The 27,947-nt window shown below is 39.7% G+C and overlaps 1 protein-coding gene across 4 annotated transcripts; it reads left to right on the top strand.

Moving 5' to 3' along the window:
- Nucleotides 1-130: 130 nt before the first annotated feature.
- On the top strand, nucleotides 131-25,682 carry VSTM2A (V-set and transmembrane domain containing 2A). 4 transcript variants are annotated; one of them, XM_043462494.1, is made up of 5 exons: nucleotides 131-347; nucleotides 2,111-2,277; nucleotides 3,365-3,415; nucleotides 6,146-6,482; nucleotides 23,748-25,682. In XM_043462494.1, the coding sequence occupies exons 1-5, from the start codon at nucleotides 269-271 to the stop codon at nucleotides 23,834-23,836; spliced, it is 723 nt and encodes a 240-aa protein (XP_043318429.1). In that variant the 5' UTR covers nucleotides 131-268; the 3' UTR covers nucleotides 23,837-25,682. The 4 variants fall into 4 exon arrangements, with proteins under 4 accessions (XP_043318429.1, XP_043318431.1, XP_043318432.1 ...); XM_043462496.1 differs by having other exon boundaries at nucleotides 23,626-25,682; XM_043462497.1 differs by lacking the exon at nucleotides 23,748-25,682 and adding an exon at nucleotides 23,488-23,609.
- The last annotated feature ends 2,265 nt before the right edge of the window (nucleotides 25,683-27,947 follow it).

Here is a 27,947-nt window from a genome sequence, read left to right as displayed (position 1 = left end):
CGGCGAGCACTACTCCGCGCCGAGGTCCGGGTGTGCAAGCGCAGCCGGCCGGAGCTCAGCCCGGCACCCAGCCCTCGATCGCGCCGCCGACCCCCAGTCCCAGCTCCGGCTCCCCAGAGCAGTCCGAGCCGGCGAACGGCGGGATGTTCGCGGCGCCGCACCCTGGGCTCTGAGACCAAGCCTGCTGGACAGTGGCATTCCTTTCTTTTGAAGCTTTTTGGCTGTTGGATACACCGATGTGACCCCCCCCCCCCTTATACTTTTTGGAATGATGGGGATCTTTTTGGCATATGTTGGATTTGTTTTCTTTTCCGTTTTATATGTACAGCAAGGGCTTTCTTCTCAAGGTAAGTCTATGCTCACTGGCAAATATACATTTGCTCTCGGTGTGTGTGTGTGTCTTTGCGTTCAAAGAACGGCCAGGCAGATGTAGTCAGGTTCTTAGCAAGTAAGGAAGAATAGTGTTCTGTGGTATTTTTCTTTAAAGTAGCCCAGCTAGATTTGAGAGCAAATCCAGTTGGTTCCTGACTACGAGGTGGGTTCCTCGGTGAGCACAAACACAGAGCTATGAGTGTGTGTGTGTGTGTGTGTGTGTGTGTGTGTGTGTGTGTGTGTGTGTGTGTGTTCCTTCTATCTGTGTGCATGCACAGGGTAACCACTCTTGCATACATTATCGTCGCAGAGCTGGGGATGGGGTCTCTCCATGGCGAGCCCTCCTCTATGTAGGCAGTATGGGCTTAGAGTTTCCTTTTTCTGTGTCCGTGTGACTTCGTTTGCGTGTGTATTTATCAAAGGACAGACTCCTCTGAGGACCCATAAAAAGGCACGTCTTGCATTACAAGCAGCAGCAGCCTGCTGAATCCAGTTGTTCAGGAGTTCGCAGGCTGCAGTGATCATTTCAGCACCATGAACAGATCACATCTCTGCTGCCAGAAGACTGCATCACTTCTGCAGACAGAAATGCTATCAACCGAAAAGTCCTTTTCAGATCAGAATGTCGTCTTAACATCTCCCGTTTCCTCTAAGTATAAATACAGTTCTATTTCAGTAGAGATCATGTTGGGATTTTATAATTTTTTTTTTTAAGAGACACTGATGGCGCCTTGCTTTAAAAAGTGGGGGCAAAGTGCATCCTCCCTGAATCGACCCTGCAGCCCCCCCCCCCCAGTCCTCCCCATGAGTACGCATTGTAGCTGTGCACTCCCTTGAGCTACAAATCTCTCCTAGACTTTTAAGGCATCATCAGCCTTCCTCAGAGTGTCTCTTAGACAAGATAAGAACAACCATCTAATGTGTTAGGGAAGTGCCTTTGGGAGAAAGGAAACATATTTTTGTGAGCTTCACCATGACTCCATGAATCTTGCAAGCTAGCACTGTCAAGATTTGTAATGAAAAGGCTCAAAAAAAAAAAAAAAAAAAAGTCTCTAGTGACTTTAGTGATCTTTAATCTGAACCAAGCCCAGGTGTGTGATTCTTTCATCCCATGATGTATGACCATTTACAATACAATAGCTTGTTGGGAACAGATATGAAGGTTAATTTGGAAAGAAAGAAAGAAATATCCACAGCTTAAAAAGTGTGCAACTTGTTTCAATTCTGTAGCCCTCCAATCACAACTGCTGATGTGTTGTGATATATATCAGGAATGTAAATTTTGACAGATAATCGTGATCTTTTCTCTATTACATGGAACATCCAGTTAGTCACAGATTGTTTAGAAACTTGGACATAAGAGGCTCTCTTCATGTATCAGCTTGACAGATTTGTGTAAAATGTACTTCCCTGAATCCCTCAGTAAGTTTTGGGGAATACTGCAGTCTGACAAAAGGTATTTGTATCTAACTGTGAGGAGCCTGACTAGCAGAGGGGAGTTATTGGCAAGCTTGTTAACCTTTCTATTATCTGGATTTGATCAACAACAAAATGATTTAGGCATGATACCAAAAATAAGAAAGAGGCCAAGGAAAGCCTTGGGAGGAACCTCGGGGATGTCATAGAGGGGGGTTTTGTTGCTTTGTTTTTTTAAGACCCAGGAAAATGTAGTGAGCTCACAAGAGATGCTGTCAAGAGTGGAGTGCCTATTCCAAAAGGGTGCGTTTCTGTTTTGCAGCAAAATTTACCGAGTTTCCGCGGAATGTGACAGCAACAGAGGGGCAGAATGTGGAGATGTCCTGCGCTTTCCAGAGCGGCTCCGCCTCGGTGTACCTGGAGATCCAGTGGTGGTTCCTGCGGGGGCCGGAGGACCTGGAGCCTGGGGCCGATGTGGCCGGGGCACAGGTAGCGGAGTCGCGTCGCCCGAATTACCGGTTTCGTGTCCGGCCCACTCACTGACTTAGACTCCTGAGTGTCCAGCCAGGATCTTGACCAAGATGGTGTTGGGGCGCCCGTGGGAACACCCCCGGCTCTCCTGGCGGCAAGGATGACGCCTAGGGATGCCGGGGTGGGGGGGTGAACCCTGTCCTGGCGACACCGCGTTAAAACCAAGGGAAAGCAGGTTGTCCAGTCTTTCCCGGTTAAGAACTGGGAATAGACTCCTCCTTTTAGTACTGGACATTGTCAGCAGCCCGTGATGGCACTGCTGCGTTGGTACATCCCCGGACACTCGCTATCCTTTCAGTATGGTGGGATGGGGACAAATTTTGTCGGATTTTCCATCACCCCCACCCCCTTGGGTCCTTACCACCTCTGCCAGACTCAGAGGGAGGGAGCGGGGAGAGAGATGGAGAGGAGGGGGAGACTGAACGGGAGGAGGAGAGACAGAGGAGGGGGAATGGAAGGGGAGAGAGGAGGTGGGAGGAGACCGAGGAGGGAGGCGGGAGATGGGGAAAGAAGGAGAGACGGGGCGACGGCGGAAAAAAGGGAATGGGGAGTGACGGAGGGACCCGAGGCGACTCGAGTGGACCGGGGGCGGGGAGGCGAGGAGAGAAGAGGGGGCGGGTAGGGAAACGGCGGTCTGAACCGCGAAGGAGGTAGTTCTGCAAAAGAGGCTGCGGATGTGCGGGGGCGAGTGAAGGGCTGTAGGAGTGACAGCAGGGAATGACAGAATGCAGTCCCCCGAGTTCCCAGGTGCCCCATCCTCCGCAGACTCGCGCACCCCGGGCGCTGACCGGAATGCAGCTCCTCGAGCTCCCGAGCCCCGGTCCCCGAATCCGAGCACGCCCACGCCGATTCCCCACCACGCCCCCTCCCGCCTCAGTTCCCTGTCCCCTAATCCCCGCTCCCGAATCCCCGGGCGCAGCCCCAGGGATTGGTCCCCTGGCGGGTGGCTGGGACAGCGCCCCTCCCTCCCCGTTTGCGCAGCGGAGGGCTCTGGCTGGGCGAGGTCTGAGCATCCGTGTGCCCCCCACCCCGTCCCTCCCCGCAGGCTGAGCTGCTGCCGGACCGGGACCCCGACGGAGATGGGACCAAGATCAGCGTGAGTGTCAACGCGACCGCTGCATTCGGGCCCAGGGCGCCAGTTAGTGAATTTCGGTTTTCAAAAGTGTTTTTACTTACTGTCCCCAATAGAGGAAATTTGCACACGCTCTGTCTTACCTTACCTCACTGGGTACAAACATATTGAAAAAGATTTAGAATTCCTAGCATAAAATTATTTATCTTAATGGCGTAAATAAGGGAAAAATTACTTGGGAATCATTTTGCACCCAAAGAGGAATGTTGCTTTCTTGCTCTTATTAACTATAAGAGGAAAAGGCAGCAATACTAATAATATACATTCAAATTTATACCAGTAATTATCCTTCAATAGCAAGTAAAAGACGAAAATCTTCCCAGGCAGGAAAAAAAAAAAAATTAAAGCATCCAAAGGGTGTTGAAGTTGTAATGAAAATAACTGAAATTTCAATGTCATTCATAATTCATATGATGCATTTCTAATGCCAGTGCTCAAAATCATGTAATATGAGACCAAAAGTCAATATGAATATAAAAGCATTATGAGAGGAGGTTAACCTGTTGAAAATACAGAGATGTGTTTCTACTCTGCTGGTTATTACTGCTCATGATTGTCTGAAATTAGAAAAAAATATTTTACTATACCTCAGAGGAAGTCATCTAGAATCATTTTATACTAATAGAATTGCTCAGTTTGTTGATAATTAATAAACAAGTTTCCATTACTAGAAGTAATATGTGTATAAGGAATCTAAAAATCACATTTTGAAAGGAAGTTTATTCTGAGGCTATTTTGAGAGCATATAAAGTGATAGAATATTGGGGTTACATCATAAGTAAAAGTGTAAAAATATGCTAATAAAATCAAATTCTTTAACCTAAATATATAATGTCAGCATGGAAGAAAGTATCAAAAATAAGATATAAACCAGAAACTCCCAATTTCTTTTCATAAACTCACTGACTCTTTCAATTTAATTATTCTTATATCACAGAATCTGTTGTTTTCCAACAGTGCTAGAAAAGCTTTATTGATAAGATCAGTTATTAATGTTTTTCTTAAATACTTCATTTATATATACACATATAATTAGATATATTGTTTATTTCCTATTCATCTTTCATTCTTCACCCATACCCCAGTCCTCCAAAGACCGGTGGTAAAGCAGCCTCACACATCTTGACCTAGGGAAGCATGCAGTTAGTTGCATAGTCATGCACATGACTGCTAACAGCATTATCAATGCCCAGAGTTTGTACAATCTAGTCAACTGCAAAGAGCTCTAAACACAGAGGTAGAAAGCAGTGTGTTCCCAGTTCACCTGGTGTGTGACCTAAGCCAGCAGTTAATTTGAATTCCCAGGTGTATTTTTACAAAATACAGTATGAGCTTTGCCCTGGAGAGATGCAGAGTGTTTCTGCATTAATCCAAATGAGAGTATTTTCTAAACCTCCTCAGATGATTTTAGTGTACAGTCAACATTGACAAGCACTGACCCAAACCCACTAAGCCTAAGTTTTCTATAAAATGGGATAATAACAATATATATGCACTCTGACTACCCCAACATTATCAGGAGACTCAGTTGAAAATATATTTGAAACTACTATCTCCCATTAGTTTTATAGTCTTAATAATATTTGTATGTAATTTTCATGTATATAAATGCATACTTATGGATATGGTTCAGATGTTGAAAACTGTTTATATATACAACTCTCTATGTAAAAACCAGATGAACACTTCCCAAATTTTCTAAATTATTTATGACTGTGTCAAAGTGTAATGCCCAGTGCAGGAATAACTTTCTGCCTTCTCACTTCTCTTCTTTGTCTTTTGATATTAATTTGGAAATTATCCAAATCCAGATCTTGAATGTCATATGAAGCCCATCATTGTCAGTCATGGATAATATGATAATATGATGTATATCAAATCTACCTCTTCTGATAAAGATGCTTACAGATCTATTGCATGTTATGTAGGATTTTATATATTGTATAAAACCGTATATATATTCTTGGTGTTAATCTGGTATAAACAATATCAGAAGTGAGAATCAGTTTCTGTTTTGAAAATCAAAGCAGTGTTTAGTTACTGGCATCTCAAGCTCCAGCAGCACACAGACCCTGTGGTATCAGGGGCATGTACTCCGAATCATAGGATTTCAGGTGATATTAATTTGCTCCCTGAGTCTTGCCACCCCATAACTATAGGTCAGACTGCACCAACACCTGGAGTAAAAACTTTACTATCCAAGTCTATTTTGTCAGTCCATTTAGTAATCATCCTGAAGTGGGGATTAAAAGCACATTCTCACTTAAACTCAGCTGTGACCAACAGCATGTGTTTGTGATCTCTCAGAGTGGTAGGCAGCCCTCAGTGAAGAAGAGAGGCTTTGTAAACTATGCATACGTTAGGTCCTGCTCCATTCAGCTGAGCTCACCTGGCAGAGGCCAGTCCCGTGATGGCATCATGGTGGAGCTGGTTCCAAATGCAAACCACATGGCTGATGGAATCTGGTCCAGATGGACTGAACTCATGTTTCCCTGATCTTGTGAATCTAGGTGTTAATAGAATAAGATAAACAAGATCTTCTAATTAGACTGCTGAGGAAATAAAAAACTTTCTGACTGTGGCTTTGAGGCCAATAAGACCTTTTAATTTTCCAACCTTAGCAAGCTCAGGACAAGATATGAGAACCAAACCACTTGATGTAGCACTTTATTTTTTTTACCCGCAATTTTTCAGACAGTGAAAGTCCAAGGCAATGACATCTCTCACAAGCTTCAGATTTCCAAAGTGAGGAAAAAGGATGAAGGCTTGTATGAGTGCAGGGTGACCGACGCCAATTATGGAGAGCTTCAGGAACACAAAGCCCAGGCCTACCTAAGAGTCAACGCCAACAGCCACGCCCGGAGGATGCAGGCCTTCGAGGCCTCGCCCATGTGGCTGCAGGATGTGAAGCCCCGCAAGAATGTCTCCGTGGCAGCTCCCAGCAGCATGCACAGCTCTGCCAACCAGCGAGTGCCCTCTACTTCCAGCCCTCAAGAGGTAGCCAAAATCCCCAAACAAAGTCCACAATCAGGTATGGAAACCCATTTTACCACTCACAAACCCTCCACAGGAAGATGGGTCAGTGTAGACAGATCTATGTATGACGGTTTCTCTAAAACTGGAGAGCTAGTTCAGTTACAATGAGGATGAGCTATGAGACCCAGAGGCTGACCTTCCCTGAGGGTGTGAATTGCCCCATTAGTCGCTGGCAGTGCTTCCTGTCCAGGGAATCTGAAGGCTGGACTTCTTTTCCTTCTGTATTTACATTCTAAAAGCACAATAAATCATGTGCATTTGGTTGCATTATAAATGCATGTTCATTTTTTCTACAGATTTATGTATCGATAATGACCCAAATTAAGAGACTTTCACTTCATCAACATGTAATTGAAAGAGACAAACCACATTTTCAGGGACCCATAGCTTTAAGCAGGACCAGTTTACCAAGGGCTTCTGATTTTGAAGGAGAAATTTCAGCTGCCTGTGATGAAAGTAATTATGGTAATGGGAGGAAGTAAGGAGGGTGAAAGGCAGAAAGTGGTACAGTGATAAGGCAGCTCCTGTCAATGTGGCTTCGATGCCAATTTAGAAGCTTAGTCACACATTTCCTAAGTCAGCTGTGCAAGTTAAAACTGTTCTGAATAGCATTAATTTATGCAATGATTCAGCCAATGGAAACTCACTGAAGTTTTAACCTTGGCATGGAATGAGCAGTACCTTACACTACCCTAGACTGTTCTGCATCCTGCTCAAATGCTTGATGCAGTATTATAGGACGAAGGGAGCATAAAATATTGAATTTCTCATTTTTGAGTTTGTCTCTTTATAGTTTATCATTGAAGAATTATTGATACTACTATTGTAATAGAAAACTATATTGCTAACGTTCAAGTTCTTTTTAGCTACTAGAATTTTAAAATTTCATCATTTTATCAGGATGATTTATATATAAATAAACATTTAAGTATATTTTTACATTTATATGTAAAAAATGTACATATATATATATTTATATATATATTTATCAGTCGAGTCCAACTCTTGAGACCCCATGGACTGTAGCCTGCCAGGCTCCTCTGTCCATGGAATTTTCCAGGCAAGAATACTGGAGTGGGTTGCTATTTCTTCGCTTTCTCCAGGGGATTTTCCCAGCCCAGGGCTCAAATCTGTGTCTCCTGTGCCTCCTGCATTGGCAGGTGGATTCTTTACCCCTGAGACATGTGAGTGTACATGTGTGTATCTTTAAATCCTTATTTATAAACAGTATTTTAAAAATAATATGTGCCACCCTAGATTCCTCCTTAGGCTTCATGTGCTAATGGAGACTATTTGTTGTGAGTTTGACTAAGGGTCCCTGTGATGTAGATAAGCAGCTATCCCAGCATGTCTTGCTTATGGCACCTTATGCCAGGCTGGAAGGAGACAGCGTCTCTGAAGCCAGATTAGTGTGACTTTGCCTCATTTTCCTCTTTATCATCTCTTTTGTTCCCCAAAGGAAAAAAAACACAGCTAAAATAAATGTATATAAATACACACATATATGTGTATATATATGTGTGTCACACACACCCCTAACAGTTGTAATTTTTGTATCCATTATTTGGTAAAGATTTTATACTTTTGGAGACATTGTCTTCCTCCCTTTCTCACTGTCAAAAGAAGAACCTAAATGCTATATGCAAAATTACAGAGACCACTCAGCAGACAATTTACAGCCTAATTGATGAGGACTCCAAATCATTATTAGCCTAAGTAGAAGTTATTAGCCTAAATAGAATATTCCAAGCTAGAAATCAATAAATCCATTTTGTGGAATCAGATTACTTATCCCAGATGAAAGATTCTAAGCATAGGATGAAAGTTCTATTTCTAAATTCTTTACATTTTAGATTGAATAATGTACTCTAAAAAGATTTATTTTATTTTAATATCTTTTTCTTAGTCTTGTGATTGGTGCTAAATGGCAAAGGCTATACAAGTCTAACAATTTTCAAAGAGAAATCACCACTCATTTCCCACCCATCACCAGCCTCACCCATTGCTTCTTCTAAAGGAACAGGGTGTACTGCTCGTGGAAGCCTGTATCCATCCAAAGTCGTTTCCACTAAAAATTGTCTTCAATAGCAAAGGTTAATCTGAAACACATCAAACATTTTCATTTCTATTTTCTTCTACCACTGAATACTGGAAAATATTTTATATACATTTAATGTTTTCTGACTTCTAGTGCAGAAGCTATGGTGGCCCAGCCACTCATTTTATTCATGTGTAAGTCTCTGTGCTTGCACAATTATTGCATAAGATACAGTATTTGGGTTAGATATCTATATAACATTTCCTCTAATACCCACATCCTGATTTGTAATTTTGCTTTATGATTTTTCAGGTTATATTCAAATAAAGCTGATTTCAATACCCATGCTTCACTTATTCACTCTCCATCCTTTCGAGAGCTTGTATGCCAAGCACAGTGATACAAAAATGGAAGACATACTTCCATTATCCAAAGAATTAATCATTTTTATATTTTAATTTGTGAGAAAACAAAATATTTGTAAATTACACTGACCATGCATCTTTGTTTTCCTGTTTTATTAAAAGCAAGACATGATGAAGACAAAATAATTGAAATCTTGCCTTTACAGACCAAGAGTTATATTAGCCTTTAGTTTTTTCACTTGATATAGGGAGGCATGTGTCATTCATGGTGTCTGTGACACTATAATACCAACCTGTTACCAAAAGCTGGGCTGTTGGCCTTTTATTTTCATCACAGTTTTTACTTAGTTGACTGAACTGTTTAGTTTGAAATACTCAGTTCCTAATTCATGCTTCTTTCTGTCAAAGTAGTTCTGTCTCTCTTTGAAGGAAAAGTATTAGCTGAAAATAACTCTGAATATATATTATAACATTCAAATTACTCAGTTTTCCTAGAGCAGAAATTTATGTTAAAAATATTGAAAAATAGTCTTTTATTATCTGTATATCACAAAATATATAGCTACTTTACCAGATACTTTTCAAAAGTAATGAGCATGTAACTATCCAATTGAGCTGTATCTGTATGGTATTTATTTTTAATTCTTTTAATTCTACCTACATTTGATAATCCACAATTAGAACCAAAATACTGAAGAAAAATCATAAAGCAAATAAATAGAACTTGGCTTTTGCAGTCCTTTAGGTTTTTCTCTTCTCCAAACTTTGTAGCCATAACTAACATTTAGAATGTCCTATAGGTGTTCTGAGGGTAGCAAGTCTTGATTCTAGCATGAACTGGTTTAGTTCTATCTGCACTGAAATCAGATCCCCAAGTACCTCAATAAACTACGCCATTCTCTACTCATTTCTTTCTGTCTCATGGAGAACATCTACTTCATACAGAAGCCAAACGTCCCCTGCATCCACCACCACCCCAGTTTCCTACTTTGGTCCTTCCCCACCCAGTCGATACTCCCTTCTATGGATCCCCTCTCCACACCCTTGCCAACAAGCTGATGAAGCTGTGAATGCAGCCTGGCCCAGTCCCACCCCAGCCTGGCAGCTACACCCCTAAAGGTCACACCCATAGCCCCATCCCTCAGCTGCTGATCTCCTGAGCTCCCCTCTGGTCCCTTCAAGTTGACTGTTAGCATCCCCCCTTTCTCTCTGTGGACTTCTCCAACTAAATTCCTCTCTTAAATGTGGTTCTTTTCCCATTCTCAGTGCTCCAATCTCATCCATTTCTATGGTTTCAACTACTAAGTTTTCCTTAGAAAATTTCTCAATCTGTTATGAAAAGGGGAACCCCATCCAGGGCCTGAGAGTGGGCTTTTGGCTAACACTCAGAAATGAATTGTCTGAGGAGACACGTGTGCTGACAAAGCAAGAGACTTTATTGGGAAGGGGCACCTGGGTGGAGAGCAGCAGGGTATGGGAACCCAGGAGAAAGTCTGCCACATGACTTGCAGTCTTGGGCTTATAGTAATGGGGTTGGTTGCCAGCTTGTCTGTGGCCAGTCATCCTATTTGGCCCATATTTGGTGACTTGGGGTCCTTGCTGGTGGCTTGTGCATCGCTCAGCCAAGATGGGTTCCAGCGAGGAGGATTCTGGGAGGTAGCAGGACCTCATAGGTCGGACATATGAACTGATATCTCCTCTCTTCTTTTGACCTTTCCCAAATCCTTCCTGTCGGTGGTAGCTTGTTAGTTCCATGTTCCTTACCACAACTTCCTGTTGTAAGATAACTCGTGCGAGTGATTACTGTTGTGCCTGGCCAAGGCAGGTGGTTTTGGTCAGTGGTTCCCCTGACAAATTGACAGTCTGACCCTGACTTCTCTCTGGAGAGCCAGACCAGGGCTCCTCCTGTCCCCATTAGCCCCCCTCCACCACTGCCATGTCTGTCCCAGGAGCCCGAGCAGAGCAGAGCCTCTGCACAGTGGTTGCCAGCAGCTGTTGACACATGTGCCCCTTGTCCCCGCCGAGTCTGGACTGGACTGTGAATACCGTGACCGTGAGATAGGAAGGAGTACTGCCTCAGCAGCCAACTCCAGACCGTTCCTACAAGGGGACAGGCAGCCTCTGCTGTGGCCTTAGAGCCAGCCACTGAGCACCAAGTGCAGCGGCCTTGCGACATGGTGCCTGCTGAAGGCAGCCAGCCTTTGACTTGAACCCCGGCTGACCATCCCCCAGACCTGTGGGACATAATAATACATTGTGGTTTTAAGGTGCTAGGTTTTAGGGTGGCTTGTTTCACAGCAATAAATATTTAGATCAAGTCCCTAAATATTAAAAAATTGAATTTATTGTTTTAGCTTTCTCACCAAAAAGAAATGTTCTTCCTCTGGTGTTCCCCAGTTCTCTTAATAACACCATCACAGGTAATGAGGAAATCTTGAATATGCTCATATCTAAACCTGTGGAACACATCACAACAGAACATAAGGATTAAATAATTATCATTTCCAAAGCACCATCACAGATTTTCAAGGTCTCATTTCCTGCTGTCTCTCCTGATTTCCTAACCCTCACACATAATCTTCTAAAGTGCTCTTTCCTGAATGTTTTCACATATTTCTTACCTCTGTGACTTTGAAAATGATGTTTTCTTTCCCACTTTGCTGGACTCATACTCAAATGCAGATTTTTCTATAAACTTTCTTCCTGTTGTCTTAGTCAGAATTGGCTGTTTCCTCATTCTCAACAGCAACTTGTTTATACTTACTTTCCTCATTGTATCCTTTTCCTGGGGCATTCCTCCTTTCAGTGCTAGAAGTCCCATTTTCTGGGAAACCTGACGCACAGACAAAATAGTAGTCACCCTAAAGATGACTTTTTGGCTACAGAGATCACCACTTCTTTTGCCTTCCTGTAAGTGCCTAGAACAAGTGGACGTCTTGTTTGGGGAGAAAAGGAAGAGAGAGAGGGCAGATATAACTTTGCTTTTGTCTTCTTTTATCTTATATTTGCATAAATCGATTACATTGCCTCTGTTTCAAAAACTATCAAGACTCCTAAACAGTGTTTTTCAAAGCGCAGATGTCCTGTGCCAGACTTACAAGGAAGCTTATTAAAAAGTTCATATCCCAGAACAAATGTCTGAGTCTAGAAGCAGAAATATCCAGTTTTATGTGCAGTTAATTATGATAATCATTCTCTCTAAAAGGTTCTTATGAGTGAGAGAAAAAAATTTATTATGTACTATGAGATGTGTGTACATGTGTAAGATACTAAAAAATACACTTTTAGAAACTGGTCTTTTGTTATTGTTTTTTCCAGTATTGTTTTGGACTTTTGTGAAGCTGTTCTCTTGAAGCTGGCACTCATAAGAAAACTGGCCATGGTTAAGGTGTAGTTATGTCTCCATGTGTGGTTGCTCAGCAGGAATACTGACTCTCTGAACTCAGAAATATGGTTGTTGTGTTTTCAACATGATGCGAACCTGAGCATTGAAAGGCAGCTGCTGCTCCAGCTGCTAGAATCCAAGGGCTCCGGAAGCTCCCCTCTGGCTTACAAATGTAGCAGCTTTCCAAAGGTGGTCAAAGTTAGAGAAATTATCTTACAACAGATTTCACTGCTGGTGAGGGGAGGTAGATGAGGGGCTCAGTGTCTTGCTGGAGATTATTTTCCTGAGTTAAAATATGAGGAAATGGTGCACGACATCCAGGTACAGAGCCACATGTGTAATCCAGACCTCAATGTTGATTTTGGTTTAATGATCCAACTTGGCTGCTTACACAAGTTAAATTAATTTGATCACTGTAATTCTATCAGTTAAATGACTGCTATGTAAATCAAGCAGCCATGAATAAGATGAAAAATAGATTTGAGGCAATGCTTTGGATAATACAGGTCAAAGAACCTGCTGGAGCTATGTTTGAACTTGAATTATGCAGAGTAGGAGTCTGCACTGGCTAAATTCAACTTAACTGGTTGAAATTCAGTAACTAGCTGGGTCTTCAAAACCAAGGCTCCTTTTTGTGCTCTAAGAGTTTTTCAATGCATGGACACTTAAGGGTTCTGCGAGGTTCATTTGTGATTACTCGGGCTCTGTGATTGAGGAGCCACGAAACAGAATTTGCCAGTGTTTTAAGATCTTGTCACGAATGATTTCATTCTCCTTAAGGTTTCAGGAAGCTGCCAGAGGAGTTTTATCTGGATAGATGACCAAAGGGTTGAGAAGTTGTTGGAAAGACCTCACTCTGTTGGTCAGAATAGAGCGAATTCTCAAGCAAGGCCAGGGCTCCTTCTTCCAAGGAACACTGCTGCCCCCTATAGGCCGACACAGGTGTACGCATTTCAGCTGCGTGTGCTCAGGTGCTCAGTCGAGTCTGTGATCCCGTGGACTGTAGCCTGCCCGACTCCTCTGTCCATGGGATTTTCCAGCAAGAATACTTAAGTAGGTTGCCATTTCCTATGCCATGGGATCTTCCTGACCTAGGGATCGAGCCGGCATTTCCTGCGTCTCCGGCATTGGCAGGCAGATTCTTTACATCTGCGCCAAAGAGGCAGAAAACCAGGGGAACATGCCTCTTAGACCAGCTGGTTCTCTCACCAGGGGAGGTGGTGGGCGCAGTTGTTAGACTGTTCTCATCTCATGTCCATCACTCACAGCTGCATGTACCTCTGCTTCCTCAGTTATTAAATAGGAATGATCCTCACGGTTTTGAGAATTAAATGAAATTATATACATAGAGAGCGTGTCACTGATCAACTCTCGATAGGTGACAAGTAGTTGGCTGTGCGTAGGAGATGAGCTAAAGAAGGGAGAATGGGTCTTCATTCCTGACTACATTTTATTGTTCGTAATTTCAGAGCTTCTTTTTTCCTTCTGTCACAGTGACGTTAATTAATGATAAATCATCCCCTACATAACCATACCACATTAGCCATCAACTGTCTTGACCAAGGTTATAACTAGATGGTTGACTTTATTGGTTACAAAATAGTAAAATTCCAAAGGATTTTTAGAACTTTGAACTGTGAGCTGAATAAGCAATGGGTTTTTGGAAGCTGAAGTTATACACACTGTCTGCTATTGTAATTAAATTCAAGCTTTCAGAAAAGGCCTCAGAATTTTTTTAAATCCCACAATAACTATGGAAAGTGAAAATGAAAGTCTCTCAGTTGTGTCCGACTCTTTGCAACCCCATAGGTGCTTCTGAAAACATAAACAAGAATATTATTAAAAGCTTTAAAAATAGAGAAAAGCAAAATGGATTTAGAACCTTATAAGAATGACATAATAGTAGTAGATAACAGATGGTTTCCTAGATACCTTGTTAGTGTAGCGAGCTGTGTACAAATCTCTCTGAACCTCAGAGTCATTATCTATAAAATAGAGTTAGTGACACATGTGCCCCAAATAACATTTTAGCATTGTGTCATGATATATTTTAAACATCTAGCAGAGTATACCTGGCACGTAAGTGAGGTCGTCACTTTTTGGTTCTCTGAAATAACCATGTATAAAGAGGGCAATAAAGGAACATAAATATAAACAGAGAAGGCTCTAAAAAGTAAAATACAATAATATCTGATGAATTAAAGTATAATTAGTGGTGAATTTATTTAATAAATAACAAAAAAAAAGATATTACAATTTAGGCTGCATATCCAAATGAACTTCATTTAAATAAAGAGCTGGGCAGAAAATAAAAATTTGACACAGGAAGATTAGCATAAAAATCAGAGGCCTGACAGTTTAAAGTTACTAAAGAAAGTTTAAAGTTACAAAATATACAAATGAAAATATCATTGTATGCTATAAATAATTTAAAACATTTGTTTGATTAAATCAAGTGTAACTAATAAGTGGTGTAACAGACAAGGAAATATTTATGTCTAATACTTAGGGAAAGAAGGGAAAATGCACATTTTAGAGATGCAAATGATTATGTAATCCACTCCAAATGACTTAGAGATATCAAAAGTGATCTTGTAATATTGATAAGCTCAAGGCAAAGATATAAACTTAAATTAGATCTCCATATGGTTCCAATAACCAAATAGAAAATATTTGCAGCATAATATATAATCCTCAATAGTAACAAGAAAAGGGTATAACATATCTAATATTTTAAGGGAATAGCAAATAAGTAGTATAAATATGAAAACAATTAGAATACTTTGTTAGAAGAGTTTAGGTTTGAATAAATGAGAAAATATGCTGTTTTTGGATGAACAATCTCAGTACTGGAAATATGTCAAGTTTTTCAAAGGTATTTGTAGATTCGTTGCATTCCCAGTCAAATCCATAGTCAATTTTGAAAATTTGACACATGTAATTTGGCAAAGATGTGGCTCAGCTGGTAAAGAATCTGCCTGCAATGTGGAAGACCTGGGTTCGATCCCTGGGTTGGGAGGATCCCCTGGAGAAAGGAAAGGCTACTCACTCCAGTGTTCTGGCCTGGAGAATTCCATGGACTGTATAGTCCATGGGGTTGCAAAGAGTCAGACATGACTGATCGACTTTCACTTTCACTTAATAATCAACACATATCAGCAAGGCTACCGTGACTCAGGTACTCTGCTGTATCATTGCTTGCAGGGTGAATTGATACTTCCCTTCTGGAGGAAAATTGGCAAGAAAGATCGGTCTCAGGGCTTGAGACTAGCCCTGAGATGATGCCCTGGGAGGAAAATCCAAGGAGCTCAGGAGTGAGGCAGACCCTGACCTGTGAACAGGAATGCGTATCACAGAGCTCTGCCCACAGTGGGAAATACTCAGAGGACCAATAGGAGGGAAGTGTCCCAGTGAGCATGACAAAAACCAGACAATGGATAGTAAGCACCTTCTAGAATCATGTCTTCAAAGAAAGTTTAATGAAATTAGAAAAGAACCAGTATGTAATGTGAAAAAATATAGGACAAAGAACTTTAAAGTGAAAACATAAAGAATACTAAATTTTAAGTCAGTCTGAGATATTCATATAGAAAATGACAAGAAATAATAGGAAAATGCCCATCAAATTATTTGATTATTTTGTTTGTATTGATAACATTTGTACATTGATAATTTATTACTTTTGTCATAAGAAAAAGATATTTTAAATTGTCCAAATTTAAAAATAAGCCAATGTCAGACAGCTCTTGAGAGAGAAAAGAAAATACATCTAACAAATAAAGGCAAAGTAAAAGTTTTGTGTAATTGTGAAGCTTATGACAAAAAATCTCACATGCATGTACACATATGTGTGTATGTATATTAAAAGCACTATGGTGAAAGTAGTGTCCCTAGAAATTGCTAGTAACATTGAAATTAAGAGCATTATATCTTATTTCCTGGGAGCTGGTTGGAGAATCTGACCATCAAATTATTCTTATTTGTCTAAACATAATGGGTGTTATCTTGATAAATTTATATTGATAAAATAAGCCAAGCACATATAAAGTCTTTAAATAAAATGTCATGCAATTACTTTTCCTCTCTGTGATGTAACTGACTGAGCCCCCAATTTGGAGGGAGATCAAAGTGATGAGCAGTGGTATGGTCCCCAGGGACGCCAAGGAAAGTCAATACTCTAGGAGATTTTATACATGTTAACCGTGTTTTGTTTCATGTGACTGCTTCAAAAAAGTCCGAGAGAGCATTTCTGTATGAATTCAGAATCCTATCTGCATTAAAAGATCCAATATAGGTTAAACTCTCAGTGCTTGAAATAAAGCAAATTGCAAAAGCTAGGGGCACCCTTAGGACACTGTCCTTACTTGTGATGGGATCAGAATTCTGGCCCACAGGCCCTCAGCAAAGCCATCCCACCTTGGCACCAATTGTCCTCATAGGTTATTCTTGAGTTGAATGTGCTTCTTTAAGTGCTCAGACAAACATTTGTTTAGATGCAAATCAGTTTCTAGCCTCAGACAGAACTCCTGAGTAGCAGTCCTTCACCTACTCTTTTAGCAAACAGGGTATTGTATAACCCCTCTCAGTTTCAGTTCCTTAATCAGCAGAATGATCATGACAGCCTCCTGGGACCACAGTCAGAGGTAAAGAAATATTAGCTGCTATTGTCCTAAACATCACCCTGTCTGCACCAGGATCAGTTCTTCCTTGGATGAGTCAATTACAGTGGAAATGTGCTGTTTTGAGATGCACTGTGGTCCTAGCAGGTGGAAGGCAGTTTCACTTTTATGTGCCCATTCTTGACTTGCTGTAGAAAGTGGGAACCCCAAAAAGCTGCTTAAGCAAGAAAGTCTGGAACCTTCTGTGGTGAATGGGGTGTCGCTGCCTCACCTGGTCACCTGGATCTTTGTGTACATGGGCAGCTGCGTTTGTCTCCCTCAGCTGCAAGGGCCTCATAACTAGGATAGAGGTGTGAATCTGCTGACTGAAGGCAAGCAGGAAAGGAAGTATAAACAGCTGGCCAACATGCCTGGGCAAAATAGGCGATTTATGTATTAGGTCAAAATGAAGCACATTTCTTTTAAAAAATGGATCTCTATAAGAAACTGGCACTAGTTCCATAGGAATCTAATAAAAAGATATCATTTTCAAAAAATTATAGGATAAAATCATCCTATTATTTGACCCTTCCCCTTAAGTCATGATTTAGTATGTACAAACCTGAATAAAAATTGCATTAAAAGATAGCTCAAATTTTCTCACAGCTAATTTCATATTATAAAGCTGACACCTATAATAAAAAAGAGGTTAGTCAAGGCATGTCTGTCTCTAGAGCTGTAACCTAGGCCTCTTCACAGGCAAAACAGTTATTTCAGTGTTACTTCTTTTATAATTGGAAAATTTCCATTTTAAGTTTGTTCATAGGATAAGCATCACTAATATTCACTTTGAGAAAATTAAGATTCTGGAGCCAGATCAGAGAGCCACAGCAGGACAGAAGGTGTGTCCTTTCTCTTCTCTTGCTTCTTTTAATCCCACTAGATACTCAAACAAGAAGAAAAACATTTGAGGATTATGCCTAAATCTGTAGATTGGTGCCCTGAATTACGACTCTTCCCCATATCAAAACCAAGAGTTGTCCTCACGTAGGAAATAAATCCATCAAAACAATCTCAGCCCAGAGAAAAAGGATATTTGAAGAGCTGGCAAGATTTAGATGTGATAAATTATCTAGATAGTTGTCTTAGTGTTCTACTTACTTCTTTGAATTAAATATCCATATCCCATAGCTTTCCTGGTGGCCAGAAGCTTTGGTTGTCTTTCTCTTCCCATCACTAGTGATGGTACTTTGAACATCAACTTAACTTTTCCTGGTTCCAGGCTATCAAATTTGGATTAAAAGTATAGAAAAGAGTTCATAGAAAGAAGAGGACATGTAAGAATAAGGGTGGAACCATGTCTCATTCAAATATATAAATGAATTTGGAGGAAACTTTAAGATCTAAAAGACTATAATATGAAAATTTCAAAATAATATTATATAATCAGACATTTGGCATACTATAAGACACAAAACAAACTTTATTTATTAATGTTTAGGAAAACAAAGAAGCTGATGTTTTCATATCCAATATTTATCAGTTCAGTCTTGGGGAAAGAAGTTTATTTTTTCCCTAAAGCCAGTTGCATTTTCTCTGAAAAGATTAAATGTGCATTTAAATAATAGCTGCACATCTTAATCTAACATGTGGAGGCAGTGAGGCAAGGTTGCAATGCCTGAGGGAGTTTCAGAAAAAAACGTATCCAGACCCTGAGTTGATCTGACTACATTGCTGTGTCCTCATTTCTGTACCTTCGTTTAATTATCTATTAACTGTAACCCGGATTGAGTTATTCCATGCCACTGAGTTACATTTTCCTAATCCGTGTGTTCACTATATGGGCCTAATGAGAGGATAAACTAAGATAATATTTGTATGTCACGTGTATACGTATTCCCTGACACATAGTAGGTACTGAATCTTCCAGGTTGGTGAGAAGGAGAGGGTGCAGCTTTGTTCAGTCTGCCCAGTGTCTTCCAGCCTCATGGCTGTAGATGCAGGGGGGTCGGGGTGGGGGGAGGCAGTTCAGATGGAACCATCTAAAAAGGAAGGTGCAAAAAGGGAGCCAAGTCCTTCCATCTGGCAAACAGATGAGGGCCAGGCAGGCTTTCCAGCTGGGAGGCTGTGCTGAGTTAATCAAGGCAGGAGGAAGGCAGTGACTGAGAATGTGGGTAAATGGTTCCTTCTCCACTTGATCTCCAAGGACTCCAAGGACACAACTCTGTGTTGTTGTGATAGGTTCTTATTTTGTCTTGTTTCTTATAAAAGAAGTAGATGGAATTTTCTGTTATTCTCTGAAATAATTGTTATACATAGTGAAGATAAAATATTTGAAGCTTTTTTCTTTCCTATTTCTCATTGGCCAAACTCATTTGTCACAGACACAGTCTTGGGGAGCGGTCTTGTTTATCCGCATCCCAGTGAGGGCAGTGTGATGCACTATCACGAGAAACAAAAAGGGCTGAAGAACAAAGCTAAGTGCCTGTACTCACGAGACTTCTAAGAAGACTTCTAAGACTTTTCCGTTTGCAAAATGGAGCAAATCCCTCCTCCCCTACCTTACAAAGGCATGAGAAATTGCACCTGACAGAGCACTGCGGAATCTAAACAGAAAAACAAATGAAAGGCATCATTATTGCACTGAAGTCAAAGGACATCATTAAATCACATTCTGAATCAGAGAAACATCTTCAGATTCTGTTAGACTGTTCCTCATCGAAGCATGTTATCTGCACATTTTCTAACCAGAATTTCAGTTCAGTTCAGTTCAGTTCAGTTGCTCAGTCGTGTCCGACTCTTTGCAACCCCATGAATCGCAGCACACCAGGCCTCCCTGTCCATCACAAACTCCTGGAGTTTACTCAAACTCATGTCCATCGAGTCAGTGATGCCATCCAACCATCTCATCCTCTGTTGTCCCCTTCTCCTCCTGCCCCCAATCCCTCCCAGCATCAGGGTCTTTTCCAGTGAGTCAGCTCTTCGCATGAGGTGGCCAAAGTATTGGAGTTTCAGCTTCAGCATCAGTCCTTCCAATGAACACCCAGGACTGATCTCTTTTAGGATGGACTGGTTGGATCTCCTTGCAGTCCAAGGGACTCTCGAGAGTCTTCTCCAACACCAGAGTTCAAAAGCATCAATTTTTCAGCACTCAGGTTTCTTCACAGTCCAACTCTTACATTCATACATGACCACTGGAAAAGCCATAGCCTTGACCAGACAGACCTTTGTTGGCAAAGTAATGTTTGTGCTTTTTAATATGCTATCTAGGTTGGTCATAACTTTCCTTCCAAAGAGTAAGCGTCTTTTAATTTCATGACTGCAGTCACCATCTGCAGTGATTTTGGAGCCCATAAAAATAAAGTCTGACACTGTTTCCACTGTCTCTCCATCCATTTCCCATGAGGTGATGGGACCAGATGCCATGATCTTAGTTTTCTGAATGTTAAGCTTTAAGCCAACTTTTTCATTCTCCTCTTTCACTTTCATCAAGAGGCTTTTTAGTTCCTCTTTACTCTGCCATAAGGGTGGTGTCATCTGCATATCTGAGGTTATTGATGTTTCTCCCAGCAATCTTGATTCCAGCTTGTGCTTCTTCCAGCCCAGCGTTTCTCATGATGTACTCTGCATAGAAGTTAAAAAAGCAGGGTGACAATATACAGCCTTGACATACTCTTCCTATTTGGAACCAGTCTGTTGTTCCATGTCCAGTTCTAACTGTTGCTTCCTGACCTGCATACAGGTTTCTCAAGAGGCAGGCCAAGTGGTCTGGTATTCCCATCTCTTTCAGAATTTTCCACAGAATTTAGATAATAGCATTTCCCTTTCTTCTTCATGGGGTATTTTGTGTTAGGGCAAAAGTTTAAAAACTCAAGACATTGCTTTACAGTTTGAGAATAATCAAAAAAATTGCTAAAATTTTATCCTTGCCTTTAATGAGTTTATAGTGTAATCAGTGGGGTAAGATACAAATATAATGAGTTATAATTCAGTGTGAGCCCTGTTAAGGCCATAAGAGAGGCAAAACCAGAATCATCAGGAAGATTAGAGGAAAGAGAGCTTACAGCTACTTGATGGGAACAGACACGGCAGAATACAGATTATCTGAGGGGAAGAGTTGCTTAAATGAATGATCATTTTTACGGAAAAACAGGCTATCTAGCTTGGTTTGAGCACAGAGCAAAAGGAAACCAAATAAAGCAAAAGAGATGACCAAACAATTTTTGGCATCCTCATGAGAAAATATATACAAAACAATAAAATGCAAACAATTGTTATGCTCATTTTAGGAAACATCAAAGAAATAAATACATTTTTTGAGATTTCAGAAGTGAGTGGCTGCAAAGGAAATTAGAAGTCAGGGCTCCTGACTGCAATCCTGTATCTCATCATTCCAAAACAATAACAACAATAGAGAATGATGAGTAGCCAAAGTTTGCTCTTTACAAAAAAAAGGTATTGTTTTTTAATTTCTTTAGAGTAAAACACAGCATGTTTGGTAAAATAGTAATATTATATTCAGAATGTGTGTTTGTGTGTGATAAGTCACCTCAGTTGTGTCTGACTTCTTGGGACCGTAGCTTTCTGGGCTCCTCTGTCCATGGGACTCTCCAGGCACTGGAGTCTGTTGCCATGCCCTCCTCCAGGGGATCTTCCCCACCTAAGGACTGAACCCAGATGTCTTCTATCTCCTGCATTGGCTTTACCACTAGTGCCACTTGGGAAGCCCTATGTTCAGAATAGTGTGCATCTAAATGAAATTGACTATGATGATTATTTATTAAAATTACATAGGACACGATATAGCATTTTAGATTCTCAGAGTTCACTGTTGAAATCTTTGGGGTTACAAAGATGAAGAAGCACGTACCCCGTCTTTCCAGACATGAATAAAACCTTTAGAAAGAAGAGAAACAATCTGTGATTTGATGACAAAACAGATTTATTCTAGAATTTACTGTATAGAGAAAAAAAACATAATTGGCTTGACAGAAATAAATTTCACTTAATGAACAATGTGCTAGTAATGCAAGTGCCTAAAGTGGGTGAATGATTACAATCTGAAAAAATGTTATGTGTTGCATTGGTTTATTGCATATCTGATGGCAATTCAAAATATTAATCTTAACATATTCTTTACAGTATATAATTGGGTTTGTTTGCGGTTATACTGCCCATGTAAATTTTGTTTTAATTTGCACATACTGGACACAGTATAATAGAAAATGTTGTGTCAGAGTGGTAGCTATTCTCTTCAAATTGTATCATTCTCAGGAATGATGGACATCTCCTGTGAAGGGTTGATTAGTTGAGAAAGGAGGCACATAATTCACAGTTTCAGCAAGTTTGAGCCAATCTGCAATGCTTATACTGAAAGGAAACATTATTTCACAAAATGTCATTTTTGAAGTGTGAATCATTTTCCTTGGTTTTATTGTTTTCCGCATTTTCTAAACCTTTATTCACTCTCAGACAAACTTTGTGCCAAGTACTACTGGCAATTTGAGGAGTCAGGTAATCATTTTGTTTCTTTCTTTCTTTTAATTAAATGAATTCCTGTCAAAGAGTCTCCCTTCAAAGATAACAAGGGCACATATTTAATTTTGGCTCTGGTGCAAGTGATTCTACATGGATTGTATATATTTTCCTTGCATAATCTTTATATTTAGAGCCACATGTGGACTGTACCTTTACTTTTGCATTTTTGAAATTTGTCACCCAGCTTGAGTGAAGCAACACGCTCCAGAGACCCACCACTGACCTTGAGTTTTGAGTCATCAGGTTTCTTTGTTAAGTACATGACTCACCCCCTAAACAAAGGCAAATCAATGGCGACACTTAAGTAACCTAACTGGAAACATGAATGTGAGTCTGCTAAACCACCCCTTTAGAACCCTAAATATTTACAGTGACTTTTTGAGAGTGTGTGCTTTCACCTTAATTTCTATCACTACGAATGTAGACTTGAACATGATTTAGCTGAAATATTCAAAAGATTGAATCTGCCTACCTTCACTCCCTTCAAACCCTTTTAAATTTTCTTGAATTAAAATAAAGGAAGAAAGAAAATAAATGCTTTAAGGTCCATCACATTTTTGTTTTCTTATCAATAATGATTATTACTAGTAATGGTGTATCATTTACATTCATGCATAAAATATGTGAAGAAAAAATGCAAAAGGACAATTTCATTCCCTCCCTTATGTAGTCTCAGAGAGTTGTCAAACATGTCCAGTTCTTGATAATGCTAAATTTTCTTCAGATTTTAAGGATAAAAGGTTGAGAAAGCTCTTCCTCTAAAAGCAGATGTCCAAATGCACACACTTCAGAACCTGTTCTCCTTACCCTTGAGAAGCCTGCTGCCCTTGGTTTCCTTTTCACCTCCTGTGGTTTCATGCTTACAGTGGTAAAACAGGGGGCGTGTTTTTAGACACCCATTTAGGAACAACCAAATGACTATAGGGAATAATCCTCACAGAATTGCTTGAGGAAAAAGTATCTGCATTTGTTCCTCTCAGTGTTCCCAACCGTGAAATGGCATGGTTTGAAAACAGACAAAGCAAACAAGACCACTTCCTGGGACTGAAATACTTTGTATGTGTTGTTATTTGCAGTGCATGCCAAGACATTCATGGGCACCAGAGCCAAGCTGGCGAGCTAATTAAATATATATATGTATGTGTTTAAAACAGCCTAATAAGGAGCATTGGAAATCTTCGAGATGAGCGAATATCTTATAACTTCTTCCGCAGGTGCGAGGATAGCTACAAGCCATGGACTTTCTGTCCTGCTTCTTGTCTGTGGCTTTGTGAAGGGTGCTTTGCTTTAGTCTAAAGTGCTGACTTTTTTCCAATATCACTTTCTCTTCTTAAAGCAAAGAGCAAATCGCCTGTAAAATCTACGGAGCGGACAGCAAAGTTGACCCTAAACTCCAAGCACCACTCTGCACCCACTGTACTCTAATTACGTACACAAGGAGCGCCTGCTTTCGGAAGCATAAACGAAGAGGCTATCTCACGCTTTGTTCATAACATTTTCTTGGGCAAATCGCTGATCTTTCATTTCAAGAGAATTAGTGTGAAGTGATAGAACATTTTCTAATAGCAAGATCTATATTTTTCCTTTTCTTTCTGCTACTCAAAGCATCATCTCACTGACTGCTCAGGGGTTGGCCTGACCGTCCTCGGTATAGTGAATATTTACCACAGACACCACTGATTTTCTACTACAGACCCATTATCTGCACAAAGTAAGCAGAGATCAAAAGGCTACAGAACATAAACTATCATCAAACAAAACCCCTGGCTGGGGGCAAGAACAAAATTTTCAACACTGCGAGTCAACAACATTATTTTAAATAAGAAATAATAATTTAAGAAATAAATTTTTTAAATAAGAAACAATAAAAGAGATTTTTTTTTTAATTTTCCCCATTTTCTTGGGTTCGTCTCCTTTTTCTTGATTGTAGTTCTTATTCCATGCTGGCAAATGCTGATTATGGCCAATCCCTGTAAATCCTGGGAGGTTTATATGAAGACATTTTAAGCATTCTTTATTCCAGTGCATTTTAAGTCATTTTGCAATTCTTGTATACGCAAATGACAAATTCTGTAAATTGCTTATAGTATGTGTGATACAACTTCAAAGTAGATAGACTCTGAGCCTCATGAAAGCTGATTTTTATCATTCTCTATATAAATATATACAAATAAATATCTATATGTTGGACCATCAACCAACTTTCTTTTTGGATAAAACATTTGTTTTTCACTTACAATTCCTATATAGTGGGGATTTTGTAATGCATTGTTTCACTTCCACAGGCTTGACAGTGGCAGGTGGCTTCTGTTGCCCCCTGCTTCCTTCTGGAAAATGCGTATTCAAAATTGTATTGGTCTCTGATAAATGAATTAATTTTGTTGTGTGTATGCTGTGTTGGAATTTGCTATGTTCCTTTGTATAAGGTGTTTATTGGGGTTTGAGGATCTTTTGACTCTGAGAATGTATGTGCTCTCGTTTTGACAGCCATTCCTGTATCACCATCATTTTTGTCAAAAAGCAACGTTGTCTTTATGAAATTTGCCTGGGAAGTGGATATGGGAAGGTAAAGTGGTCATCATGAGTCCCTAAATTCATGAAAGAACACCTTTTGCTATGGCTAAAGAAATGTTGCTTCCTTTGATCTGTATGAATTTTTGTAGCTTTGTTACCCTGTTACTTGCTAATTATATTTTAATGTCTGCTAATTAAAATTAAAATTTGGTTGTTGGCTAAATATAGTATGCAAAAGATGACTACAAATCCCCAACTAAAGAAGATAATATGTTCAGTTTTCACTAGTTAAGTGAATTATAATTTTAAATATTTCATTCTTATTTTGGGCTTTATGACTGTTTTATTTGGAACCTGTGTTCTACTCTGGCAAAGAATGATAGGCAGAACTAGCATTGTGTTCCATATACACTATGGAATAGATATGGTTGAGATAGAAATTACCTGAGTTTTCCTTCCAGAGGGATTCTTCCATTTTCATTCATAACAAACCAGAAGATCATCTCTATAGGACCAGCAACACCAAGCCTAAGGTCCTAAACTGGAGCTTGAAGCAATGAATACCTCTGCTTTTCAAAGGTAAATGCATTGATTTTCTGCAATTCAGTTACAAGCAATGTGATATTTTCATAATATCCTTAACATTATCTTCTGAGAAATTATGTTTCATGCTAAATCTTTTATTGACATTTTTTGTTCACTTGGCTTATTATTTCAGTCTAATGAGAAAAAATAAATAAAAGATTTGGTTGCACTATTTTATTAACTTAGAAATTTATTTTCTTTCAAGGTTAATGCTTAAAATGAATAAAATGATGAGATAAATATTATTTGTTAAGTCTATCTGGACTCTAAAGTTTGTATACATTCAAGCATAAATAAGTATACATTCAAATTCAGTCAGACTGGGAAAATCCACTATGTAGTTTACTTTTACACAAAGTTCAGGTCATGAGATTGGTCAGTTCTAAGGCAAGACGGACATGTATCTGTATCGGTGACGTTTACCATGCTCCTTGTAATAAAGAACATCATGCTGGTTGGAAAGAACTCTCATTACACTCATTGCATCAGGTACAAAATGACAGAGTTCTTTGTCAGTGTGCTACCAAGAATCTGACTTACTGACTTCTTTGAGAAAGGACATGGCATACAATCTATTTCTCCAAGCTGGAAATTTTAATGTGAATCTTAAATTGGAACAAAAACTATAGCAAAGAGATATCTAGTTTCACCATATATCGTGTCTCTCTGGGACTAATTACTTAGTATGTAACTATGACTATAGAAGCAAATAAAGATTGAGAAATAAGTTATTTGACTTTCTCGACCTTGACTTCCAAGGTTATATGATAAATATTTTTACAAGAACAAGTCACAAAAAGCTCAAATTGCTTACATGAATTTAAGTCAAATTCTTGAGTTCTTTCTTAAAGATTTACAAACTGCTTGCAGATGAGGAAGTGCAAATGAAAATGCTGGAACATAAAATAAACAAAAATCATATAAGGCAGGAACTCTTAATCTGAGTTAGTAAATAAAATTAGCAGAGTCCATGAACCCACTGAAATCATACGCATATTTTTCCACATGTGTATTTGTTTAATGGAGGTTGTCCTTCACATTCATTGATTCTGAAAGTGATTAGATTATGATTTGCTGACCTCAAAGTAAGGTTAGATACTTCTGAGCACCTAAAAGGGCCTGCATGCATGTGTACTAAATCATATCTGACTCTTTGTGACACAATGGACGGTAGCCTGCCAGGCTTCTTTGTCCATAGGATTCTCCAGGTAAGAATACTGGAGTGGGTTGCCATGCCTTCCTCCAGGGGATTTTCCCAACTCAAGGATCGAACCCATGTCTCTGATTCCTTCATTGCAGGCAGATTCTTTACTGCTGAGCCACCAGGGAAGCCCCTGAAAGGTCCTTCTTATTATAATTTTGAACTAGTTTACCTTAAAGTTCTTGGAAGCAGGACATGTTAAGGGAAATAGTACATCTGTATTGGCAGAGAAAACATACATTTTTAAGTCCAGGAAATTTTTATCAAATTTATGATACACAGCATGGATGAATAGCTATGGCATGATATCTGTTGAATTTTTAGGATCAATGTTAAAATCTTAAAATATAACTTTACAAAATATACACAAAAGATACTATTCAAATATGTGGTTCTGGTATTGATCCTTTATAAAAGGCAAAATATTAAATTTATGGTAATTTCTATGAGAAAAAATAATTGGAAAGGGCAAATGCAGTCTGTCTTAGATAACAAATTCTGAGACTGCATCTTGGAATTAAGTCTGTGAAGCTACAAAATGTGTAGGTACAAGATTTCAAATATTAAACCCAAATAACTTTAATTTTAGAACTGCTTATTAATGAGGAAAGCAGTCTATTAATCAGGAAGTGTGGTAGACCTCAGAGTTTCCGGGATGAAATAGATAAGATCCTCTCCTGTATCTGCTAGAGAGACAATAAACATTCATAATCAAGAAAATATAAGACATTGGTAAATTCTAAGAAGAAAAGCCCAGTAGGTTTTTCTTAAGGAGTTTGACTAGGTGTGGTCAAGGGAGATTGGTCTGAGGAGGTGACATTTGTGCAAAAGTTGAATGATGAGAGGCCAGCCGAGAGAGGATCTGGAAGAAGAGGCTTCAGAGAGAGGGGACTACTTGTGCAAAACTCCTGCTGTGAGTGCATCCAGGCTTGTGGGCTGGAGGGAGGGTTGGAGTGTGGGAAGTCAGGGGACAGTGGCAGGAGGTCAGAAAATCCCAGTGTGAGGTTTTATTCTGCTCTCTGGAGCCCACTTCTTTTGGTGTTGATTTTAGCTTGTAAGCAAGACTTACTTGGGAACAAAACTGAGTCCTTCAAGTAGTCAGTTAAGTTATACTTTTGTATAGAAGCTGCAGGGTTATATTAAGCATGACAAAATTGAACTCAACAATTTGATGCTAATTTAAAATTGAGGATTTTGAGGAGGAAACAAAGATTGAAAGAGGATCGGGACTGCTTT

The sequence above is a fragment of the Cervus canadensis genome, chromosome 3, assembly GCF_019320065.1.
Source record: "Cervus canadensis isolate Bull #8, Minnesota chromosome 3, ASM1932006v1, whole genome shotgun sequence".
Classification (NCBI taxonomy): domain Eukaryota; kingdom Metazoa; phylum Chordata; class Mammalia; order Artiodactyla; family Cervidae; genus Cervus; species Cervus canadensis.
The sequence above is the reverse complement of the archived record's forward strand: the minus strand, read 5'-3'. Positions and strand labels throughout refer to the sequence as shown.